The 19,291-nt window shown below is 36.2% G+C and overlaps 1 protein-coding gene across 2 annotated transcripts in view; it reads right to left on the bottom strand.

The window, feature by feature from the left end:
* Positions 1 to 480: 480 nt before the first annotated feature.
* RB195_020851 (uncharacterized protein) overlaps positions 481 to 19,291 on the bottom strand; it is a gene marked incomplete at both ends in the record, with an annotated part of 44,468 nt that continues 25,657 nt past the window's right edge. The window contains 8 exons of one of the 2 annotated variants that reach the window (XM_064189359.1): positions 481 to 634; positions 2,539 to 2,620; positions 2,686 to 2,899; positions 3,797 to 3,894; positions 5,033 to 5,124; positions 6,948 to 7,114; positions 7,179 to 7,380; positions 10,752 to 10,842. In XM_064189359.1, coding sequence (XP_064045240.1) covers positions 481 to 634; positions 2,539 to 2,620; positions 2,686 to 2,899; positions 3,797 to 3,894; positions 5,033 to 5,124; positions 6,948 to 7,114; positions 7,179 to 7,380; positions 10,752 to 10,842 — 1,100 coding nt within the window. Of the gene's footprint in view, positions 635 to 2,538; positions 2,621 to 2,685; positions 2,900 to 3,796; positions 3,895 to 5,032; positions 5,125 to 6,947; positions 7,115 to 7,178; positions 7,381 to 10,751; positions 10,843 to 19,291 lie in introns of those variants that run through there. The other variant, XM_064189360.1, reaches the window with a different exon arrangement.

Below are 19,291 nucleotides of genomic sequence, written 5' to 3'. Positions count from 1 at the left end.
TATCTCCTTCCGAAAGATTTATCTTTTCCATTTCATTTTCCTCGAATGAACCCTTTGTTTCATTTTTGGTTCTTCTTTTTTTATTCACTTCCACCCAGTACATGTGCGTTCATGCACTTCTATCAAAATGAATGGCCAGTTTCTTAGCATTTTTATTCGGACGAATATAAACAAGCAACTGTAAACAACACCCGTTAATAATGAGATCTGCAGCACTTCGAGAATACTGTACAACAAATGCTATGCAATAGACCGAGATTTATAGTAGGAGTTGATTCACAGAGGTATGAGGATCTGCTTCTTTTTATAATAACTCATGGAGCATAAACGTCCTGTGTTATCGATAAGAATTGATGAATGCAATGTTTGTAGAAACGTTATAGAATTTAAGAAAAGCCTTACAATAAAGAAATAGGAGTTCCCGTATTCAATTTTTCTCTTCTTTGTTCTTTAGAAATACATACATCTGGCAAAGTGGTGCTAGACAATGCTTGGTGGTGGAATCTTGGCGATGTCCTTTGTATATCCACAGCGATTATTCTGACTACGTAGCCAGCTTTCGACTCGAATCAAAATGTGACCGAATGTTTGCCGATATCGTGAACTCATGAAGCAGTAGAGAACGAAATCAACACTGAAAAATATTTGTGTTTGTGAGTGTGAAGAGAACGTGAGAAGAATGATGCGAACTGATTACAATGTGATCATTGCAATACTTCAAGTGCTATACAAGTGCTACTTGAAAATTTTCGTAAAATTCTGGAAAAAATACTTCGTACAATGAAAAACACTCAGGTATTTGTTATCTAATAGTGCATATTCAGTTGAAATAGGACATTTCTTCGAAACCTGGTCATCGTGTTTCTCCATTCCATAATTAGGCGTAGTTTTATTTCCTCTTGTCTTCATATTACGTGTTTTTGTGAGGCTCATAATATTATTGAGTTCTTAACTGCGACGAATATAAGATCACGTCTAACATTTCACTGAATTTTCTGTTATGGCTATTATTTTGCGGGTCAGATTGGTTGAAATTAAGAATAACAAAAGCAAAAAAAAAAATTCATTTTGTTGTAATTTTTCCAAATGTAATGTACTCGTTGAATATATGATCTGCCGCAAAGTCCTTTTTTAGAATATCAAAGTGATATAAGCACCGTCATAACCTCTTGACTGAATTATGATGATTATGATGATTTATTTTCAGTAAGTGATTTCATTTTCAGTGGTAATTGCTTCTAGTACTACTTACAAAGCCGACGCCAATAATGAGGAATTGTCTGCAGACGGATATTTTCATGATCGAGTTCTTTGGAGGTGCATATAGGAATTTTAGCGCTTTTCATTCCCCTACGGTTTCACTGCATAAATTAAGGTTTTTGTTCCAAAAAAGTAAAGTACATGAAGGTAATCACCGCGATGAAATGTGTGACCTCGTCACGCGGATTATGCGCATCTCACACCTTTCTGCTATGAAATTAGCCGTATTAATACAAGATTAGTTCATCATTCGTTAGTACTTCATTCACTAAGTAAAAGCTTATAAACTAGGGATATTAATATAAGCTAGGGATATGAATATTCCTTTTAATCTCTCCAGTATTTCGGGACCACCTTGAACATGTAGAAGCTGTTATGTTATTATTTTTGTTCAGAAGATGCCTAAACAAAAAGGGGAGCTCAAACTACGATTGACACAAAGCATTGCATTGTTGCATCATCGTAGGAGGTCCAATCTCCAGAATCCCCTTGTTTTTTGCCATTCCGGAGACTGTGATCAGCGAAGGAAAATAACGATGATTTCGTCAAACCTCTTACTACACCCCTATGTTAAGAATTAAGAAGAAATCCTTGCAACATGACTCATCTCTAATCCTTTCTGATTAGAAAATTCGTGTCGCAATGCAATGACCTTTCTTGAGATATGAAAACTGGAGATGTCATCCCTCACGAGATCTTTGAAGCTTTTTTTGACACATTTATAAAAACAGATTTTTGACGTGTATGACTTTTTTAGCCCTGAAGGAAAATAACTATGTGCATACTAAGCTGACAGAGGTATCCATTAGAATAAACCATCCGGACAAAGACTAGGAAACGAACAATTCACGGATCTATCAAAGAACGCATACAAAAACACCACACCTACTGCTATTACAGCAATTTTCTTTTTTTCCGCTTTATAGTTTCCGTGTAAAGTTCGACAAAATATAATTATCGAAAAATCGAGGTACCTTTTCACAATGAGCGGAATATCACATAAATAATGCATGTAATAATAATATTAATATTAATAGGCATGTATTTCGTAAGAAAGGAGTTCGTTGTGGGTTGGAAAACTTCTGGATAATTCAGTTAGAATGTTTCTCGGTGAGAAATAACTATCTATTAATATCGACTGGGTCAAATACTTAATTATCATGGAAATTCTTTACTGTGAGTTTCTCTAGGACCCAGGAAACCCTTAGATCCTTGAAGTTGAAGTTTTTCCATGCGAATCGCCTTCGGGAAAAAAATGTTTATACCATGAAATCTCACCTGCAATTCACAAGTGACAACAAATCGAACAGCTCTCCGACGTGTTGATAAATGTAATTGTTGACATCGGTAGTATAAACACCTGGAAAATTACTGCAATTTTCCTTGCAAATACAGTATTCTTCGCGATGCTAATATGTCACTAACCATTCAACAGCGCTAAAAATCCTTGTGGTAGTTCAGTTACTAGAAATACAACGAGCATAATGATAAGCATGTAGGTAGTCCTGTCGGGTACGGTGGTTTTCTTGATATGTTTTCGAAAACTTTTCGAGTACAGGTAGTTTCGTTTCTCGTCAGTTTTCCGTAGTTTAAGAACGAGTGCTATCGTGAACCATAGTAGTAAACCGCAAGGAATCGCCTAAACATGGAATTATAATAATTAATAATTATAATAGTAATTATAATAGTCAATAATTATAATAGTTTAGAGTGCAACTCATCTGAAAAGAGTGATACTCTGGAATGAGACTTACATAATTTCAAATTTTAAAGAATTACACGTATTTTCTCTTTCTTTTCGCACAGAGTTTTTAGCTTCTGAAAAAATCTAATCGTGCAGTCGCTCCAGAAAAAAATGACGAAGTACTTTGCACTTCTGCTTCCTAAAGCTTTTGCAAAAAATCTCCGCTCATAAAAAGGAGAGTTTTTGTAAGGGTCTCAACTTGCAAAACATATGCACTCACTTTTTTTTCGTTTTCTGAACTCTGGAAAATATTGGGCTTATTCTCGATGAATAAATTCTTCTCGAATGCGATCAACTGAGATTAAAAGTTTAGGATAAAATTCTAGTCGGAAATCGCAAAATATGTGGAGGGAGGTTGATGTTACTCAAAAGTTGCTGGAAGTCAGTTCATTTTTAATATCAGTAGAAATTTTAAAAAACACTGAATATGGAACTAGAACGATCGTTAAATTCTCGGAAAAGATGATCTATTTACTGTATTTGTAGGGTTGAATGCGGAAATTCCGCATTCAACCCTACAAATACAGTAAATAGATCATCTCGTGTCAACTTTTACCCCTTTTTAGCAGCGCTAAGCATTGGCACCGTTGCACGCTTCGGAGGAGCCCTTTTTCCGTTGTAAAATTGAATAGAAAAAATTTGGAAAGTGCGCAAATACGTCATGAAATAACGTTATACCTCAATAACCATGTGATTTCTAAAATATTGATGGAATTTTTTGAGGAAAAAGTTAGAAATAAGGTTATAGGAAACGTTATCGAGCCACAGTAGCTGAACGAAAAGCTCTCTTACCTTCATTGCCACCGCCAACATCCACAAATTGAATTTGTAGAAAGCACAAGAGAAGTTGGCAAAATCCAACGTGTATGAAGGTGTTGTGGAAATTTGGCCTGAAAGGTTGCGAATGAGCTGAACTAAAAAAAAAACCAAAGTAAAGTAAAGTAAAGTGTAAAGCGTTAATCGTGACGTTAATCAATCCGCTTGGGATCCACCACCACGTTCACTTCAACTTAGAATCGTTTGAGGTTCACGAACGTGTAACTGGCCATACAGTGACTTACTGGGGTTAGCCGATGTGTCAAGTCAGTGCTTTTTTTTCCTCCCCCGGTCAGTGGAAACCTTGGTTGGCACTAGGGCGGAATCGAACCTCTGATTGGTGATGTTGCAGCTACATCAGAACCTGCTTCCTCTTTTGCTTCATCGCCCCAAAAAACTCGTAAACCTCACTAACCTCAAAAAACCAGAAAAAATAGAAAATTTAAAATTATGAAAATCATAGACGTTTGGACGGAAACTGATGACTTCTTAAACGTTGTGATTGTATGTGTTGAACTGTAGGTAAACTCTCGGGTCCGTTGGCGAATTCGATATTTTTTTTTTTACAAATCAAAGCTTAAGATCCCAATGACTATAATAGAATAGGAATGAATATAATGACAGGTTTTTTTTCTTGGGTTTTTCAATCTTCCACCGGTGAGAATCTAGGCTTATCTTCTTGTGGATAAGTGCATCATGTTCTGCAAACCTTATTAGGCTACTTAGAAAATTCTACGGAAATCTGTGGGAATTACAGAGAATTTTTCCCTGCTCCGACAGTTAATAAGAAACGAATTTATTTTTGGAATAAATAGGTTAGATTACGTATTTAATCAAAAAGTCATTCTAATTGGGAATCCAGACATTCTCGGAAAAACAGAGAAATTGAGAGCACCATTCCACGCGTTACACAATCATGTGATAATACAAACCAACGATATCGGAAGTGCCAAAAAAAGAAAAAAAAAGAATAGGTTCTATAAATATTATTCTATGAATATTACAAATATATTGCTCCACTTACAGCGATAAAAAATGAAAGTAAAAGTAACGAACACTAACACAAGTGAGGCAATCAAGTTTTCCTTGTTGTTTTTTCCTTTCTAAATTTATCTTGACAGAAAAATTTCTTAAAATCATACAAAAAATGATGGTGAGAGATTTTTTTCCAAGAAGACCAAAAAATACTGGAATATTCTCCGAATCACAAACCTTCACTTTCGGGAACCTCAAAGATTTCATGTAACATCATCGTTGGCACACACATCATCGATATTGAAACGGTGACAATTGCGAATAATTTCCTAGAAATTGGTTTGGGATAAAATAAAAAATATTTCTAGAAGTGAAATTAGTGATAGTGTCAATAAAGGAAAATAAAGTGTAAAAAAAGAAATAAAAAGAATAAAATAGTAATGAACGATGGGCTACAGGTGAGCAAAATTAGAAAAAAAAATTACAACACAGGTGCATGATATACAAAAAGAAGCTTATGATTATTTGATGCCTATAGGATTATTGAAGACATAAAATCGTACAAAAACCTGTAGTGCCAAGACCAATTCCAGAATTTTTTCAAATAAATCCTTAACATTCCAATTTTTTTGCTGATCGTCGTTGGTGCGTTACGTTTTTTCCCCTCATTTCGGCTACATAATTAGACCTCTGTATATGCTTCCATAATCTCATCAACTGTTAATACCCCTGATATTCAGGCTATTCCAGAGATAATCATAAGCCACTAAATCCCAGATGCGTATGAAGTGTCGTACTACATACATATGTTAGGTGGTCACAGGCGACGAAAAAAAAATCGCAGGTTGCTAAATCCCGAACATGCAATGCTACCCCAAAGAACTTTTCATGGCGTAAATGTTATCGGCGCGCAAATTTTCCTTGCTTAAATTACGCAGCGAAGCTGAAATCGGATCTCGCACGATTTTTAGGCTTAGAGAAGGAAACTCAGACGCAGGGAAAAATGCACAAACAACACTACTTATGAATAATCATGCGTGTAATATGTGAAGCAGTTTTGCCATTTGAGTATGCAGCATGTAGTTGTGCACCTAGCGCGTCGTATGTAACCTAAGTAACAAAATAAAACTTTGAGCAAATTATTCAAAGAATTACTTACAGTATATTTTTGTTAGTTGGACTGCTAAGCTATTATAATCTATTTAGAAATTATTAAAAGTGCTTGTGAGAGGAAAAATTTGTAAAAGATGTGATAGCTGAGATACGTACAGATTCAAACTACTAGATATTTGATAATTTCCTGGAAATCCAGTGAATATTCCTTTATCTTCGACAGAATTTTTTCCACAAATGTTAAGGAAAATTAAAGTATTGAAGAAGTGAACTTTCTTGGAGATGAAAGATTAAAAAAATTGGAGTATAGATCTACATATTTGAGTCACTAAAGGATAAAGTCACTGGCGTATCAATGCGCTTGGGATGCGCGAACGCGTTTTACTGGAATTCGTAATCGTTGAGGTTTTGAAACGCGTGTTGGCCTATACAATGATTTCCGAAGCCAGTCGATGATCAAGTGAGTGTTTTTATCCTCCCAGACAGGTCTGGTACCAATTTATCGACGCCGGAGTGGTGAAAGGCTTGGTTTGCGCTAAGGCGGTTTCGAACCATTGACCGTGGGGCTACAACAGAACTCTAGCCGGCACATCCACCCAGCGAAAATTAAAAAAAAACCAGAACGTCAAAATTAGAAAGAATCAACGTAAAAAAATTGATTTAATATCAATCGCAGCGAAACTGATTCAAAAGTGAATATTTACGTTATCCGTGCTGTTGGAAATGTACGCAAACAATGAGAAAATCATCAGCAGATCAAAATTAATACGGTAACCCTACTCAAAAAAACTTTTTTTTATCGCTATAAAAATGAATTTTGTGACATATTTGGACTGAATTTTCTATTTTTTATTTGTATTCATTCCTTGCCTCCTTACTCTGGTGACGCCTTTGAGCGTAATAAATAAACAAAATAAATAAGATAAATAAATATTAAAGAAGTCTAGGGAATCATAGGAACGAAATTCGTAAGAAAATAAAATACAGTACGAATAAAATCCTTTTTCTTTCCCAACAAATCCCTTCAAAAGTCACTTACCACGCCGACGTCGGCTGTAACCATCGACTATGGATATTTCCGAGTGCTTGCCATCGTATAAATGCTAATGCGGCTCCCATATAGAGTGTAATAGCGTGTAACGCTATACTGACCACCACATGAATCTTCAAAAACATCATCCAATTATAGGAATAACCGTTCTCACCCTGAAAAATTCCGCGGAAAATTTAACAGGAAGAGTTCTTCTACAAAACACGGCTCAACTATCACCTGATAAATTCTAAATCGAAACAAATAAATAATATATGACGTCATTGTGAAAACATCACAGAATGCTACCGCGGTCAGTACACAATTCACCGCACAACGTCGCATTCGTGGTCGTGACAGGACGAGAATGTGAACAGCATTCGATATAACACCAACAATACAGATTACTAGACACGCATATCGATGAAATACTGTATAGACTCTGAAACGTAGGACAAATCAATATCGATCGATGGCAAACACTTGGATCATCTTGTGTGATTGCTAGGCATTTTCCTAAGGAATTTCTATTCGACGTTTATTTCGATTTTTTTATACCTACAGTTAAGAAACGCACACAATCCGCTTCATATTTACTGCCGCAATCACACTAATTCAGAACTACCGTAGTCACAAATAGATGAAAAACCGTTGACATTCACTCACGTTTTTCTTTTTCACCACTCGAGTTCAACAGTGAGTCCATTTCGAGAACACGCAGAACAATTTTGCAAGAGTGTATACATTTTTCGTAATTAACTAATACTTTATTTGTGTATTTCTGCAAAAATCGATTTGTCTAATGAGAAAAGGCTTTCAATTTTGGATATTCTGTGAAGTAATATTTTTTTCCGCAAAAGGTTTATGTGAAAATATCAGCCTTCCTTCCTCAATTAAAGTTAAACTGGTCCATTTCGAGCATGTTGCCAAATTTTTGTCGGTGCAGGATTTCAAATAAGTACAGAACAGGAAAGACTTACATACATATGCTTCCGGGTTTTAATTACATCCTCCTAGTTTCGCATAGGTGTAATTAAAACGAGGAAGGATAATTTCGCTCGCTTGAAACAATGAATACCTCAATAAAAATTGGAGCGACAAAAAATCTCAGAAAGATTCCGATGATAGGTTTTCGACTTCCGGAAATAATAAAGAGTATGGATAAGTTTTCAGGTAGAGGAAAATTCAAAGGGCTTGAAAGCACAAAAGATCTAGAAATTCTGTGGGAATGGATGAACATTTAAAAGAATCTTTATTAAATTTTCACTATTCTCTGGAGTCAGAAAGCTGTTCCTTGTTTTTTGCTCGTTTTGTTTTTCAACCCATGAGATATGTATAAGCTCATTTTCCTGAGTACCCGATCTCTGTGTTCGTTAGAAACGTTTCCGAGAATCCACTGCTGCAATCTCTTCTAGTTCAGCGAAATGTTTACACATAGTCGGGCGGCTGAGTGTTTTTGTGGGAAAATTCAGTGGCCTTTGTCAACAACAGTCATTGCATTGCTGACATACATCAATCTGCCCTAAAAGGACAACATTTCACTTTTTTTCTTATTGTTGTTACATTGAAAGAATGGGAAAGTAGTAGATATCGTAACCTAGAGCAGAAATATCGGTACTCTTTCAAGGAAAAAAGGATTTTTCCGCTTAGAATTCTGCATTTCCCAAAAATCGTTGGGGATTTTGTCAATATTTTAAGACACTTTTGTCTGAGGAACAGAAAACATATGTTCATAGGTGCGTTAATTGCAAAATATCCACAAAGAACACACTGATTGCGTGCTGATCCACGACCTTCATAGATATGTGAATAAATTAATAATTTTTTTCTCGGCAGATTCGTGATAGCCGCCCTATTCAAGAATTCAGTATCCCACGAGCACATCCGCTCGGTTCCGTCTGGCAATCAGAGAAAAAAAGAAGTTAGTCTTTCGTCGGTGCGGTGTATTCTAATAGTCATCCTCATATGCACCATATGAACTTCCGGGTTATCCATCCCTCCGTCCGTAAGGGGGTATGAGAAGCAATTTGCATAGGAAAATTTCGTGAAGCCATTGAATCGACTGCACTCATCCTCGCATCTTCTGAGCCTAGTTTGAAGAGGAAGGAGAACTCGATCTGAGTGCAAATTACGTTCCGGGAATCCGAACGGCACGGAGGTGGATAAACAAAGAAAAGAGTTTGAAGTGAATTTAGGTATTGAGAAAACGGGTGCGGGTCAACAAGAGGGAATAAAAACGCTTCTCAAACCAAAAAAGAGGTCAACACTTGAAAAGAAGGAAAGGAATAAGATGAAAAGAAAAAAACCAATGAAATGTACCCAGCAATATTAGAAATTATTTAGAAAAGAGAAAAAAGTGAAAAAAATGTTTACCAAAAAGTTTTTCACTATTCTTGAAAAGCTGCAAAATGGAAAAGTTAAAAGCGCTGCAAAAAAAGAGAGCTTCAAGCTTCGCTAAAATTTCATAAATATCACAAATTTGATAAAAAATCTTAGTCCACCTGTCCTTCTTTGTCTCCTTAACTTTTCTTACAAACAATGCGAATAAATTTTTGGAAGCTGCTTTCATACTTGATTACATTTTTTAATCCTAAAAAAAACTTCACATTTTTCGAGAAAGAACCTCGATAGAAAAAAAACCTCTCCAAGAACGCAGCCATATATTTATATCTATTATATATTTATTTATATCTTTATATCATATTTATATCTACTATATATATTTATCTTTATATTTATATCTTGATCTCACGCAATTCTATTCCAGAAATCACATCCTGACACGCTACCATAAGGTCACACCCAGCCGCGATGCCCAAGCCCACTATCTTGTTCGAGATCTTCTCGAGATCTCCTGGGACCGATGCGAAACCCGACAGCATAGTGCTAATTTTTCATAAAAACACAACACAAACGTGAAGATAACAAATCGTTTCGTAGTTTCTGGGATTTTTTGACGATTCCTGAGCCAATAGTAATGACATGTGTGGGTAGAGTGCTATTCTAGTGGGTAGTTTGGCGCAGATTTAAGAATTATAGCTCTGGAGAGACTCAAAATCTTAAAATCCCTAACGTGTGAATTAAAACTTGTCTTCTATAATGGAACTTAGGAAAAGTTTTGAAAAAAAATCCATTTTTTTTCCTAACTTTTTTCTCCAACACTTCCAGCCATACATTCAACATGAACACCAAAAAAACAAAGACCCAATTTTTGGAAATTTTTCAAGCCGACATTGAAACAGCGAAATCTTATGGACTTGAGCACATCTTCTCCAATTTTTTGGTCATCTCAAGAAAGGAGAAACATTTTCTGGTAAGAAAATTAATAATACTTGATTCCTCATATTTATAACTTGAGGAAAAACATTGTAGAGCATTCAGCGACCTTTTGAGGTGATCACTGCCGGAAAATCCTAGAAAAATAGTAATTTTTCTGCCGAAAAGTTCGGTATTCGCTGGGGTTTTCCCGACAAGACGATGTGTTCGCGCTTCACCTCTCAATCATATTCAAATCTCTGCAACATGATCATCTATAGTGAGTTCTATTTGCGAAGCACTCAAATACCCGATTCACCACCCCGATACAACCTCTCGTATCCGGGAGCAGTGCGGTCTCGGATTTTTGGCCTCGCAGCGCATCCGTATCGGAATGGCGGTCTAAGGCCAACGCGGTTCTCATTTGTTGCATGCCCCACGATTTTGCGAATAAAACAATTCTCCGATGCTTTCCGTAATTTCATTACCACGATAAAAGCAAACCAGATGTATCCGTTGGGAGAGGAGGCTGACATGAGAGCAAGATGAGATACTCACTTGTTGAATTGCTCAAGTCGATTCACGAAGCTCAGCACTAATGAGTCGTTCAGATCCAGTAAGGTTCGCTCATCATTGCACATTGCTCCGGCTGAAAAATTCGACACTTAGGAAGCCGCGGTGAAAGACTCAGTGAATTTAAACGAACGCATAACGAGACATCGCTCGAATTTTTTTCAATTTTTTGCTTTCGAATGCAATTCCTACAAAAACGAAAAATCATTTACAAATATCCCTTTGAAAAATTGGAGAATAAAGATAAGCAGGTGAGTAAATAATTAATTAATTAATTAAATAAATACAGTTGGTTACGTGAAAACAGGAGCACCAGCCGTACTAGTAACTCCCACGCGCTGTGGAAGCAGATCATTAGTGAAGAGGAGAATAGAATGCACAGATTACAGTAGAAAATCGAATTCTGGATCTTAGATCGAGGTTTTCACTTGTCACGAGGGATTTTTTTAAAGGAAAGCAAACAGATTCATTTAGATGTTTGGAATTAGTTAGGAATAAACCTAAAACAAATTAATTAAGCTGGACCCGGGTGAGTTTGATGTTGAACGAAAAAGTAGCGGGTAAAAAACGTTGATGAACAAGAGAAAGGACTCTAGAACGTAGAAAATAGAAATTTTTTAAAGCAGATCCAAGAAAAAAAAAGAAAGAAAAAGAGACAGAGAACATTTTTCCGTGCAACTAATAAAGTGGAGATCCTTGCTTGATTCATCCTAATCCGAAGTAAAATCCGACGCAACCAAATTATCCATGACGTTAAGATTGTCATACAGTGAGATTTGAGTCGTTAAAGAGCCTACGGCATAAATACGCGTAAATAATGATGCGATGACAAAAAATTCCGTATGACAGAAGAGAACAAACGGTTTTTTCTCCTGGTACAGTAATCAATTCGAAAAACTATTTTCCACAAATTCGAATAAAGCGTACTGTAGGCGTAAATAATTGCAACATGGAGGGGAAAAAACACAAACAACTGTGGACCGTGTGGCGACAAGCTACGACTTGAGGTATGGTGCTATGCGTCCTGAAGCGAAATATGATCCGGATCGCAAACCGGAAGTAACCGAAACTTTAAGTTATACGCATGGATAGTAATGAAATCTGCTAGGAAAACATGCAACATAACTGCCATCGCCGCATAGGCGTGGCGTAGTCGAAAACGATCGCATGAAACTGCGAGTGGCAAAATCGCAGTTCCTAGCGATATCGCTCGAATCCTAGAATTTTTCTTGGTAACATACATACATGAGAACTGCCTGAGAAACGCAAAAAGACTCATGCTTATCCAAGTGAATTCAAGGTTTTCTTTGCAGCAATATTATGAGCGAGCAGATAAACAATAAATAAGCATAGAAATAAATATGGATGAGAATAAGCGGACAAATAAATGGGAAATACAACCATTCAGAAGTCGTCGTTGGCAAGATAATGCGAGCCTGAACTGGGTTTTCTTTGAACAATTAAAAGCAAACAGCTGCCCTCCGGATGATTTCTTTTCAATTCTTTCAAGTGCAGCGGGGGCGGAGATTCTCCGATTACCTCATTTCCGGAATCATAGAAGAGTTGTTGTCAAAATATAAATACTTTATTGAGATAAGTAATTGCTTCCGATGCTATATCTTTCCGGCTTATGACATATCTATTTTATTTTTGATTAAGCTGAGATTAAATTGGTAGACTGAGATCAATTTCTTTTTCCCCCTTCTCTTGATATACTGACAAAGAAACAAACATGTCTTTGGAAAAGAAGTCCACAAAAACTGTTATGGGTGATTTGTTTTGAAAAAAAATTAAAAAAAAGAAAATAAGCAACGATATCTCAGCTGGCGATCCGTCTCATGTCCTGAAAATGGGCCAATCTCAAATCCAAACTTAATTCTAGAGAGTTTCTGGTGGTAAAATGAGATTTAGTAAATAATTAATAGTAGTGCTTAAAATTCTAATCATCTCATTAAGTCAACAATTATTTTTAGAAACAAATTTAGTTTTTTATTCAAGAGTTAAGGTTATTACCTCCGAAAATGGCGTGGATGCAGAGGTTTGCTTTAAAATTTGAATTTTCCACAAAAAAAACAACGTTAGACTTTCTTTTCAAATGGACTTTTTACAGAGACAAAAACTTTAGTCACAAATATACTTTTAAAGCGTTAAAAAACAAAAACAAAACAACAAACGAAAATACAGTGAAATTTTTTTAAAGATACACCTAATTAAGTGAAAACAATAATCAATTATGTATTCCTTCCCTCGTTTTTTTTTCTTTAAAAAGAAAAAAAAAACGAGGGAATGAATACATAAGGGTAATACAATAAGACGGAAGCAAAATGCTGGCTGGGCTAATAACTTCCACGGATTGTGGAAGCAGTTTCTCAGCGAATAGGAGAACAGCAGAATATACATGAATCTGTGAGTAAGGTTCTAGTTTTTGTTTTTTATTTTTCAAGGATTTTTACTCGTGGAAAGATCGACAACGCTGCATACTTAGAAACCACATCGTGGGAGCAGATGATTTGTCTAATTAAAAGGATTACTCAGATCCAGAGGTAACTCCAGACGTTCCTGGGATCTCTGAACGAGCAAGTAGGGATACGGATTTGGTTAGCACATATGTGACGGGTCACGCTTAATTCCCTTGTACTCCCTAACCTTAGCCCTTAGTCTTTAGCTTTAGTTAACTAAAAACACTACCTCGTCACTCCTAAAGAGGATAGAGAGGGATAATGCTGTAGTTCTCAGGGGATTATTGGTCATTTTACCATACGTATGGTCACAATCCTCGGAACAAAAAGATGTCTGGAAATCAGAATAAGTTGATAAGTTATCCCTTACGCGAAAGAACGATGTTGCACGGTGAATTAAAGAGCGATAGGATTCATTGAACGTTTCTTAACAGCAAATGAGAAGACAACTCCAGAACTCTTGTACCGAAAGAGGTTTATGGGACCCTAAAAGAGAGATCCATAGCGTGGTTACTAAGTTGTACTTTATTGCATCAGAATAAGGAGATGCAAAGAAATTCAGTTTCATTATAAAGAATGAGTTATATCCGCAAAAGTTGAGGAAAGTCGACTCTTAAGATAAATGAAATATAAATAAAATTCCACACTTTTTTTTTCTCACCAAATTTAAAAAAAAAACTGCGTCACCCACGAATAGCAGGACGTTGTGCGAAAAACAGGATGGGCAGCGCGCTCGAATTATGCAGGAATGGAAGAAAAGGTTGAAGAAATCCGAAGGATACTCAGTGATGCGATGAGAAAGAGATAGAGAGAAAAAAAGAGAAAGAATAAAGGAGGAGGAGGAGAAGGATGACAAAAGAAAGAAGTTTATTCACGATTTTCCCTCACATGACTGAATACGGATGGTATGAGCGTGGTCTGAAAGAAATATCTAAGAATAACTTCATCATCTCATCCGAATACACTTGAATACATCCTTAGCTGCAATTTCTATTCTGGACCTAAATCGTTTCTAGAAATCTCCAAAATTTGCACAATTACTTTACCTTTACCAGGTGTTTTAGGTCGGCACGCTATAGAACTCTCATAAAGCGTAATAATGAATTTCTCATGATGAGAAAATTTACAAAAAGTGTTACCGTTTGAGCAAAACCGAACAAAACCTCGTAGATCGACTAAGCATATAAATTCTAGTTCATAATTTCAGATAAATTTTCGGATTAAAAAGAAGTGGATAAGAAAATTAGAGGAGTTTAGGGTGAGTGCATGGAAATCACGACTTTTCAGAACTCTCCGATTATTTTTATGCTTAAAGTCGTCAAAGCTCCTTATGAGAATTTAAATAAAACTTTAGAAAAAAATTTAAAAATTTAAATCAAATTAAAATAAAAAATTTGAAAAAGCAAGGACTTTTACATCTATAATTTATATGCACTGGCAACGTTTATATCAAAATAATAGAAAATTGGATTCAATCGATACCACCTTTTTCACACCTAAAAATTTTTTTAAAGAGGTTCAAACCTCATTATTCCACCTGAACTAAGCTCTCTCCGGTAGAAAAAGATGTGGCTAGTATCTTGCACAAAAATTCAGGAATTATAAAAAAAATATAAAAATATATAAACTGCTATAAAATTATAAAATTCTCTAAACAGCTAGGTTTGTTAACTGGATGTCGAATAAGTGCAATTTTTTGGGATCTTAGCCTGAACATGAACCTTATACACTCGCTAAATATTGAATATTATGGGTTGCCCCGTCCTCGTCATTTTCATGACTGGTTTCAAATTTCAGTCGCACTCTTCACGGAAAGTGTTGAGATTCACACAAGCACAGCACAATTCAATAAACATAGCAAAACCATACCGATCATAAGAATTATTGAAAAATTCAGAAATGTCCGGAAAATTATGCGGAAAAAAAGATGCACGAGTGCACTTCTAGTGGATGGGAATTCCCTTAGCGATGAACAATCAATGAGTCCACAGATGAATCCTTTTGATGAGCATAATCGTGGTATATTAGAAAAACAAATTGCGAAGCTATAGATGATCTATGGCTGATCGCTCAGCTTACACGTGAAGAAAAGAAACATATGTAAAATTATGGAAAGAAAAATTTCACTATCAATATATATATATATAGAATCGGAAAATATGGTAAAATCAGTAGATTCATGCCATATTCTCAAAAAGGAAGGTCTTCACTGAAAGCTGTTTTTCAAGTAGTTCGATTTTTTTGTGATCCGGAAGAATCTGTGGGGAAACTGGCGATAATGTGCGAAAGATGAACTCCAAAGGAAAAGAAAAAGAAAAAGAAAAAGAAAAAGAAAAAGAAAACTTGTGAAATTGGGGAACAGAAACGTTTAGAATCAATATGTAATTTGAGCAGAAATAGAAAAAAAGACATGGAATGTACATCAAATTTATCTAAATCAAAAAGATCTCACCTCTTAAGTTCAGTCAGTGAGTGATCACACTCGACCTTACAGTACTCCCATGACTTTACGCATCAAAGGACATTTCTTTTTGAATATGATACATCAAAATAAAATAGGAGCAAACTTTTTGTTTTGTTACTTTTCTGAGAGTAGATCCCAGCAAAAAACAGAGAGCAAAATATCAAAAATTCGCACCTAATTGGCAGATTCTTTGTAAAATTGGAAATTCTTTTATCTATTCTGGTACTATAATTTTCTAGAATTTAAATTCCTCATGGAAGTATTGAGCGTGAATTAATTCGGATCTAGCCAGCAACTTCATTTGTATTTTATTGGGAAAAAAATGTGGAAAACCAGGAGAAGAGAGAATGACCATCGCGCTAGAAAATGTCAATAGGGGACTCACAGTAAGCGAAAAAGGCGTGACAAAGTTGATGGGTGAGGAGGTTGAAACGAATAAATGAGGAAAAAAAGATGAGGTCCTGCAGACTAAGCATCCTTTAAATAGATGGTTAGCAAAATTCTCACAGTCCTACCTCATCACCTCGGTGAGGGAGAAAAAAGAGGAACGCATGAGTATTGCTCTTAAAAAGAATTTTCGAAAAAAGATAAAGCCAGGAGCTTGAGCAGCGAAAAAAAAACCTCCTGACAAGGGTGATAAGAGAAGCAAATTTAGATTTTTTTTTTTAGAATTTTTAGAAGCCGAGCAGTTTTTCTTCAACGACGAAGGATCATAGGAGCAGACGAGGAAGCAGGGTTTAGCCAAAATGTCGCCGTAAACAACCGAAAAAAAACTGATTTTTGTCTGAATTAATTTCACAGCTGCTTTGTGTTGCTCTCTATTTAACCCAGTCAAAAATTTCCTCAAAAAACATTTGAAAAAAATGTCCTCATAATTAGCCTATTCCTTTTTTAATTTAATTTTTTAAATCCTCATTGTTAATCAAAGATAACATAAAATTTAGATAAAATACTACGCATTAATAGAATAGTAGCATATTTTTCGTGAGTTAAAACCAAAGATCCATTGAATAAAATTTAATTTTCAATTTTATTATTCTACATTTTATATTTTTATATTATTATTTTTTATTTATTCTTATTCCATTTTATTTTTGATAATTTTCTAGAACTTAGTAATTAATTTGTTGTCACAGCAGAATAGTTTCCACCTCGATCGTGAAGCTCCAATGCTTTTCACTTTATTATTTTTTTTTTGCTTTTTTTTTGATTTCAATAAGTTTGGGAAAAATCAACAAGAAAAAATCGCTAAGGATTTCACATGTAAAATCGCTCAAAGACTCATATTTTACGATTTTATTCGCATTCGTTTATTTCCGGTTAGAATTTTTCACTGGGAAATCGGTCGCTCCAATTTACTGCTCATACTAGAGCGACAAAAAAAGGAGTTTACGCTTCATCTAACAAACATCTCCGAAAAGGAGATCAATTTGCGAAAAAGTGGAGAGGAGATGATAGAAAAATGAGCTCAGCACGACTTATTGAGATGTGTTTGTGTGTGTGTGTGCGACGAATGATCTCAGAATTCTCCGAAATTCCTATTAAACAGGAAGGGGAAAACAGCTGGCGAGCTTTAGAAAATCATCTTTAGGAACTTAGTCAGAAAAATCATGCAAGATGAATACTCGGATTTAAATGATCTATGCAATTTTTAGTTTTTTCTTTTTTTTTTGCAAATTTTATGGTGTTGAAGTTAAACTAATTATTGTCTGGATGCTCTGAGGGGTATATAGAGAGGTATGAACTATGAACTGCTTTGAAACGATGTCTATTTTTTTTAAATCGAGCGATTCATCGCAGCGCTTCTCTTATTCATTGAAATTTTCTCCTCGATTAGACTCTTAAAGGCTTTATTCCACGAATCTGAGGTGGTACGGATTTCAGGTGGAGTATTCGTATACGGGATCGTAGATTATGAAGAGAAGGCTGATTCCGTCCATTTATTTCCAATTGCCGTAGAAAACGGCCCGGAAGATACGGCTTCGAGCGTTTCGGCGCACTTTTTTCAGCAAGGAGTTCGACTGCAGCGCGCCAGCCTTGTGCGGAGCCGCATCTTCCGGGCCGCTTTTTACGGCGATTAGAAAGAAATGGACGGAATCACCCTCCTCTCCATAATCTGCTATCCCTCATAAGAATACTCCACCTGAAATCTGCACCACCTCAGATTCGTGGGGTGACGCCTTTAAGAAACATCGCGCATAGTTAGTATAAGTTGTAGTTGTAATCGTTTAGTTGTATAATTTTCCGCAAATTTTCTGAATTCTTCCATAATTCTTATAGCCTGTATAGTTCGCTTAATTCTACAAAAAATCGCAGAAGGATTGAGACAAAAAGAGCGGTGATCCTCTATCGAACACCTATGAAGAGATAGAAGCAAAAGAATCACAAGTAATGTTGAAGAACGAATCGAAACAACTGAATCAAAAGTCACTATGGTTGGGATTTATGAAATGCTAAGAAAACAATGAAAATTGAGCTCATCCTGACTTATTGAGATGTGCTGAGATGTGTTTGTGCGAGCAGGAAACTCAGTGTTTATCGTAGATGTAAACCAGAAGAACGATTAAATGTTGGGAAACGCAGAACGGCTCAAGGATGGCTTCTTAACCTGGCTATGATCAGTCAACCCTTCCCGAATACTGTGAAGATCGAATACAAATAATACGAATACGATTCAGATGATCCACTTCTGATTTCGCCGTATCCAGTGAAAAGATTATTGCGTTTTTTCAAATAAATTTTTTTGTACTTTAAGTTCTTGCACTCTTCACAAATGACCTCTTTTTTGCTTTGAAAGTTGCGTTTTTTTTTTCGGAATTTATTTGTCCTCAAAGAAAAGGATAAAAGTGCGCGACGTTGATAAATCCCGATGGGGATGGCTCTACGTACTTCACGCCAAAATCGTCTCGGGTTTACGAACGTGTGACTGGCCTCTACGATGACTTGCGGGGGCTAGCCGATGTGTCAAATCAGTGTTTTTATCCTCCTTGACAAGTGTAGTGCCAATTTATCGACTCCGAGGGGACTGAAAAAGCTTTGTTGGCACTGGGACAGGTTCGAATCTTCTATAGATCGATAGAGTCACAGCGGAATCTCCTAGCGATTGCGCTACAACCGCTCTAAGAAAAGGAAGAAACAACCACCCCAAGAAATGAACTGTAACAGAATTGCATAAATTATGCAAAAATTGTGAAGGATTTGGGAAATTAGCGGATGATAACAGTTTTGTGGAGAGAACTCAAGAGTAAAACATAAAGTGCACTGACTTAAAAGCAGCATACCATGAAATTTACGTGGTACGAAAACCCTAAGAAAATTTGGAGTTCGGAAAGTAGATTACGGAAACGAGGTCACTGAACACGACGTAAAAGAAAGCTCTCTTTCCAAGAATATCAGTTACAACCCGCTACCTACTCGTGCACGCGCCGCATGCGCGAGCGAGCGTTCGAAAATCAATGAGGTCTCCTCAGCAACCTACTCAAGTAAAACCAACGAATTGGCTGTTGAGGGGACCGGAGCTTGCACATAGGGCGCGTCCCAAAGTATTTTCGTTGGAACAAACACCGTCCGTACGCTGTTTTTTCTTTAGGACGACTAGGCGG

The sequence above is a fragment of the Necator americanus genome, chromosome II, assembly GCF_031761385.1.
Source record: "Necator americanus strain Aroian chromosome II, whole genome shotgun sequence".
Classification (NCBI taxonomy): Eukaryota; Metazoa; Nematoda; class Chromadorea; order Rhabditida; family Ancylostomatidae; genus Necator; species Necator americanus.
The sequence above is the reverse complement of the archived record's forward strand: the minus strand, read 5'-3'. Positions and strand labels throughout refer to the sequence as shown.